Source organism: Mus caroli, chromosome 10 (assembly GCF_900094665.2).
Source record: "Mus caroli chromosome 10, CAROLI_EIJ_v1.1, whole genome shotgun sequence".
Taxonomy (NCBI): Eukaryota; Metazoa; Chordata; class Mammalia; order Rodentia; family Muridae; genus Mus; species Mus caroli.
The window spans coordinates 40693230-40699229 of NC_034579.1; the positions used below are offsets into that span (position 1 = coordinate 40693230).

The window sequence follows — 6000 nt, forward strand, 5'->3', positions numbered from 1 at the left end:
ACCTAGTGAGACTCGAGCCTCACAGAACATTGTTCAGAAGTATGCAGTGTATGATATGGTCCTGGGCATAGAGAGGGGCACCCAAGAGGAACCCATGCCTTAGGAGTAATACAGAATCAAAAGGAGTAGTTGGTATAAATAGTTGAAACGTGCTGAGCACCCTGTGGTGGATATACTGTCTTTGTCGGCCTTTTAATGAACACTGCGTTCATACAAGCAGAAGATATTGATGCTGGCCTTGAGCCTGGCACTGTCTGTCTTTGGTGGTTAGTGAAATTTTACTCTTTATCCTCTCAGAAGCACGGCCATAGTCTTGGATGTGCACGGCAGGCCTGGGTTTTGTTGGCTGAGACCTCATGCACTGGTGTGAGGGTCTATACCTTGGTACGTGTATAAATGACAGTTTTCGGTCCACCATTCTTGGAAGTTCAAGGATGGTCATTCATCTTTGAGACATGCCGAGCATCTCAAAACATGGATTTTTGTGCTTAGCCTTCTCCCCAGTAGAACACAAAGCCAAATGCTTTGTAGGCTGTTAATACTAAAGTACCTGCCAGATACACGAGGGCCTGGGGCTAATCCCAAGCTATGTTAAATAAGTAAGTGCCTAGCTAGCTCACGGATATAAAAATATAGTCATCCAAAATAATTTGTTTAAATTTGGAAAGGGTGGTGCTCGGAGGGGTGACTCAAATGTTACAACACCTCCTGGTCTTTCAGGGGTCAAGTTGGAGTCTTAGGATCCACATTAGGTAGCTTGCAAGTTTTGCTAGACATCTCGAAATGCCAGGCATGTGTAGAGATGTGAGGCGTAGGTAGATCAGCAGAACAGATGTCTGGACCTTCACAGAGCCTTATCTCTGGTCGGATGAATGAGACACTAGTCAAGGCCCTCAGACTAGCATGGGCTCCTCAAGTGATAGGGGAGGCTCATGTCCTCATAGGACTAGGCAGGTATCCCGAGGCTAAACCAGGATAGACGTTGAATGTACTCTGGGAGATGAGAAGCCTTCGGGACAGTTCTTGTGAAGATGGACAGAAGGTCAGGCCCGTGAACCTGAGTAGCTGGGAGGCCTCACTGGCTCAAACCAAGGCATGGCCCCAGAAGTAATAAGTAGTTGGATTCTGATGTATTCCGAGCTACGAACAAGAGGTTCGGCAGAACTAGGAGTGAGTCCAAGGCTCGGAAGGAAAGGGCATTGCAGACATCATGAGATCTGTGTTGTAATTTACTGGTTCTCCCAGTAACTGTGCTGTGTTTATGCCTTATAAGCCAAGTCCTTTGAGAAGCCCACAGAGCTGCATCAGGATGCGGGCACACTCATTCTAGGCAGTGCACATTCCCAACCCTCCCACGCCCAACTGAGAGAGTCGGGTTCTAAGGGAATGGCTCAGACTTCTGTGCTATTTATTAACGTGATGAAAGCAGAATAGAGTGTGAACTGCAGGGTTTTTGCCAGAGACAGGAAGAGTCCAGATCTCTGACTGACTCCTAGTCACACAACTCTGATGTACTTCCGATCAGTCTCCTTGACTGTTGTTTCCTGGCCTCCGGCTCTGTACTCCATGTCAGAGCCTCTGACCTGCCTTAGTGGTACTGACTTGACTGTCTTGCCTTCCCATAACGGCTCATTTAGTTCTCTCTCCCAGCAAATTTAGTTTTATTTACTGGGAAATATTGCTTGGCAAGTATTCAGTAGATTGTCTTATTAAAGCAACAACAAAACTTGTGAAGACAGGATAGACTGTGCCAGTATCAGTTAGACCCGCATTTCAGCCCCTCTTCTGCTCTGGACTGGTTCTGAGGTGCAAACAAGTCCTTCAAATCTCTCTCCCCTGTGAAAGCAAGTTGGGTATGATGCTCACGTTGAGGAATAAATAAATGTTCCTGGTAAGACTCCACATTTTCTCCCCTCTTGGTCTCATTGGACACTAATGGCTGAATCATCTCTGACCACTTTGTCTGTTCCAAGAATGGGTGGAACATCCAGCATCCTAGAGATGACTGGGTTCATCGCGGTGTTTAATGATAAAAAAACTTCCCTTTTTTCTCTCTTCGTCTTTAGCTGCTTGCACAAATCAGCGTCCAGACCTCTTCGGCTGTGTTATTGCCCAGGTTGGAGTGATGGACATGTTGAAGTTCCACAAATTTACCATTGGCCATGCATGGACCACTGATTACGGGTGCTCCGACAGCAAACAACACTTTGAATGGCTTCTCAAGTACGTTTCCCTCAATATTTATATAGATGCTATTCAGAGTCTGATCTCGTGATAGTGGCCATAGTCAGCAAAGTCACAGATGTGGTGGAACCCACTATGCTCCTTGGGGTTTGTTTGTCTGCAGTGTTGAGAATTGAAGCCAGGACCTTACGGGTGCTAGGCAAGGGCCACCCTGTCAAGCACTAATCTAGGTCATGCTGTGGAGGGATTTTTCAGACAGCAAGGGGTCATGGAGAACCTGAAACCCGCCCTGACTCAGAAAGAAATGGAGACCTCAGCCATCCAGCCATATGAGGTTGAATTCTGCCCACAGCTGGATTCTGGGAGTAATTCTTTCCCAGAGTTCCCCAGTAGAAGTGCTGACAGTACACCTTGACTTGGCCTGGAGAGACTTGGAGTAGAGAACCGAGCTGAGTCAGTGCAGACTCCTGCTTACTCAATGACAGGAGTCTTATTCTCTGCTACGGTTATTATGTGTTATTCTACCAACCTGGAATTAATACAAAACGGAATCAATAGAGAAGGCAGGTTTTTTGTTTTTTGTTTTGTTTTGTCGAGACAGGGTTTTTCTGTGTAGCCCTGGCTGTCCTAGAACTCACTTTGTAGACCAGGCTGGCCTTGAACTCAGAAATCTGCCTGTCTCTGCCTCCCGAGTGTTGGGATTCAGGGTGTGCACCACCACCGCCCAGTGAAGATTGGCTTTCTTGAATAAGAACATAGAGAGCTAAGCCATTTTGGTTCTCAGTATACCCACATAGATTAGAAGTTAAGTGCGTTAGTTGGTATACTTCTTTCTTTCCTAGCCCTCAACAGCTTTGGTGATAGCGGGACATAAGTGAGATGTTTTCCTTCCTCATGTCCCACGTGTGACGGTTGTAGATTGTTTATCAGCCGTATTTCCTGTTGCAGTTTTCTTGGAGAATCATACATTTTGATTCAAAACAACTTTTTAATTTGTCTTTTTTTTTTTAATAGCTAACTTCCCTTGTTAGAACCTCATGAAAAGTGTCTTAATTAAAGGCTGTGAAAGAACTAAATTTTAATCTCAGAGAGAGAAAAAGGCTAACTCTGAGTCTTATGGTTACTCACTGATGTTCACTGGTATAACTGTGTCCAAAGAAGCCACAATTCTCGTTATCTGGAGATATATACATCTGGGGAACGAAGACCTCTGAAACCTAATGAACTTTCTATGTCAAAGTCATCAAAATGCTCCCAGCATCTGACGCTTCCTAAATGAACTGGAAAGTGGGGGGAAAGTCCCAAAAGAATTGATAGCATTCCTACTTCAGATCTCAGTGCTCTGAAGTTGCTTGTTCAAGACTGGGTCTCCCTTTTATCCATTCACCTGCTCCTACTTCATGAGCTTAGAGCTCAGTCCTGCACATCAGCTAGAGAAGGCCATCCTGGGAGTGTCAGGTCCTGTAGCAAGCTGGGAATTGTGTCAAGTGGGTTTTTTTCTGCAGAATTTCTCTGAATTTTAACAGACATTATTTCACAATGTGCAGAGAACTAACCAATATACAGGAGTTGGTCAGACAGATCCAGAACCCCACACAGCTAAGAAGCAAGCCTTGAGCTCCTTTTACTTTGGTGATAAAAGGAACAGGAGTCACACTGTTTCCATCTTTCATTCAGAAAAGTCTCTACTGAAACAAATTGTTATGTTCATTAGTGCAAAACTTAGAAATGGAAACATTATTAATAACGTGCAGAGTGTAAAGAACCTAGGTGTTCCTCTCGTTAAACTGTTGTCAGCCACTCTTTAATTCAGTTCTTTTTTTTAATATTTATTTATCTATTTACTTATTTATTCATTCATTCAGTTTTTTGAGACAGGGTTTCTCTGTATATCCCTGGCTATCCTGGAACTCACTCTGTAGACCAGGCTGGCCTCGAACTCAGAAATCCACTTGCCTCTGCCTCACAAGTGCTGAGATTAAAGGCGTGCGCCACCACTGCCAGGCTAATTCAGTTCTTAAGCAACATACCGTCCACCTCAGATGAGCCTCCTGCTGCTTTCTCTCCATTTGCCTGATGTCCAGGGGCTGGACAAAGCCCCTCTGTGCAGATTAGCAGCCAGGCCAGAGTATAGGCAAGTCATTCCTAGAACAGCTCCACTTAGCCTGGGGTACAAGCGTGAGAGTTGTTCAAGGACAGAGAAGTGCCAGTCAGGGCAAGTTCTAAATCCTTCAGCAGATAAACAGCTAAGCAGGTACTACAAAATGTTAAACTCTTAAGCAGTTGGGTTATTTCAGGGGCCTGTGACTTCCTATTTTTTACAGCCTTCCAAGGTTAGAGCTAAATAAATGTCACAGCTCCCCAGTTTCCTGTAGTCCTCAACAGTGGTGGCATAAATGATGGCAGTGCAGGCTGCTGTGGCCCTTGGACTGTTAGCTCCAGTCCTCGGTAGTGAAGTGAGGTCCTACGCGCCGGTGGGCGGCGCTGGCCGCTGGCCTCCGTGAAGGCCCTCTGTGTAGCCTCTGCTCTTGGTATCCATCCTCATAGACGTCCCTTTGCCTCATAGATACTCGCCACTGCACAATGTGAAGCTTCCGGAGGCAGACGACATCCAGTACCCGTCCATGCTTCTCCTCACAGCTGACCATGACGACCGCGTGGTCCCGCTGCACTCACTGAAGTTCATTGCCACCCTTCAGTACATCGTGGGCCGCAGCCGGAAGCAGAGCAACCCCCTGCTCATCCATGTGGACACCAAGGCCGGCCACGGGGCTGGGAAACCCACTGCCAAAGTGATAGAAGAAGTCTCGGATATGTTTGCGTTCATAGCACGGTGCCTGAACATCGAGTGGATCCAGTAAATGGGATTTCCAGTTCCTCCCACCAAACAGAGAAAACCTCAAGGGCTTTCACACCATCCTGACCAAGAAACCACTGGGCAGAACGCTGCCCTACGTGAGCACTGTGCCTCTGCTCACAGACAGCAAGCCGCTGAGCAGAACTGCCACGGGGATTTTATCTTTTCTAGGCTTCTTCTTTCTAGCAAGCCCTTGATGTTTTGGGTTTTGTTTTTGTTTGTTTTTTTTCCCACTCTCTCCAGGCACATATATTAAAAAGGGGGAAGGGGGGCATGTTTGTATAAGAAACTAAAAGGCAGTGAACATGTTGTGAATATTCGTAAGGGATCTAATAAGGTCATAGTTGGGCATACCCATATATAATAGCTCAATGAAGTTCTCTCACCATAGCACATAACCTTAAATAAANGGGAGACCTCAAGGGAGTCTCCACTGCAATACTAATAAATGCTATTTAAGAGTGGGAGGCTTTAGTTTTGGTTCCTTTGAGAGGCAGCCCTCAAAATGCAGATGACGATCAGAATAAAGAATGTAGTCTTTATGCAACAGGTTAGTTTCCAACAAGTAGAATCTTAGTACCACTGAAAAGAGGCGGAGTCTCTCCACCTCGTCTGGCTTCGATGGATGCAGCTGTGGGAGACTGCTTGCCTTCACCACTGTTACCCATCCAGGTAAAGATAAGATTCTGGTTTGGATGCCTCGTGGACAAGAGAACTTGCTCTGCACACCTGAGGACTGCTGAGTTTGAATAACAGCACGTGTATAAAATGCTGGGCACAGGCTACATGTGCCTGTGACCCCCTGCAGTGGGGGCAGCAGTAGGCAGGTCCTGAGCACTCAGTGGCCAACCAAGTTAGCCGGAAATGGTGAGCTTCTGGTTCATTGAGAGACAGTGTCTCAAGGCAGTAAGGTGGGTGGAGACAGAGAAAGGCATGGGACATCCTGTCTCCATGTACAC

General features: G+C 46.3%; 1 protein-coding gene across 1 annotated transcript in view; it reads left to right on the top strand.

Annotated features, from left to right (window-relative positions):
- Prep (prolyl endopeptidase) overlaps nucleotides 1-5508 on the top strand; it is a 96369-nt gene extending 90861 nt beyond the window's left edge. The window contains exons 14-15 of the mRNA XM_021174398.2: nucleotides 2067-2223; nucleotides 4751-5508. Of these exons, the coding sequence (XP_021030057.1) occupies nucleotides 2067-2223; nucleotides 4751-5045 (452 nt within the window). The 3' untranslated portion in view covers nucleotides 5046-5508. The remainder of the gene's footprint in view (nucleotides 1-2066; nucleotides 2224-4750) is intronic.
- Nucleotides 5509-6000: the final 492 nt, after the last annotated feature.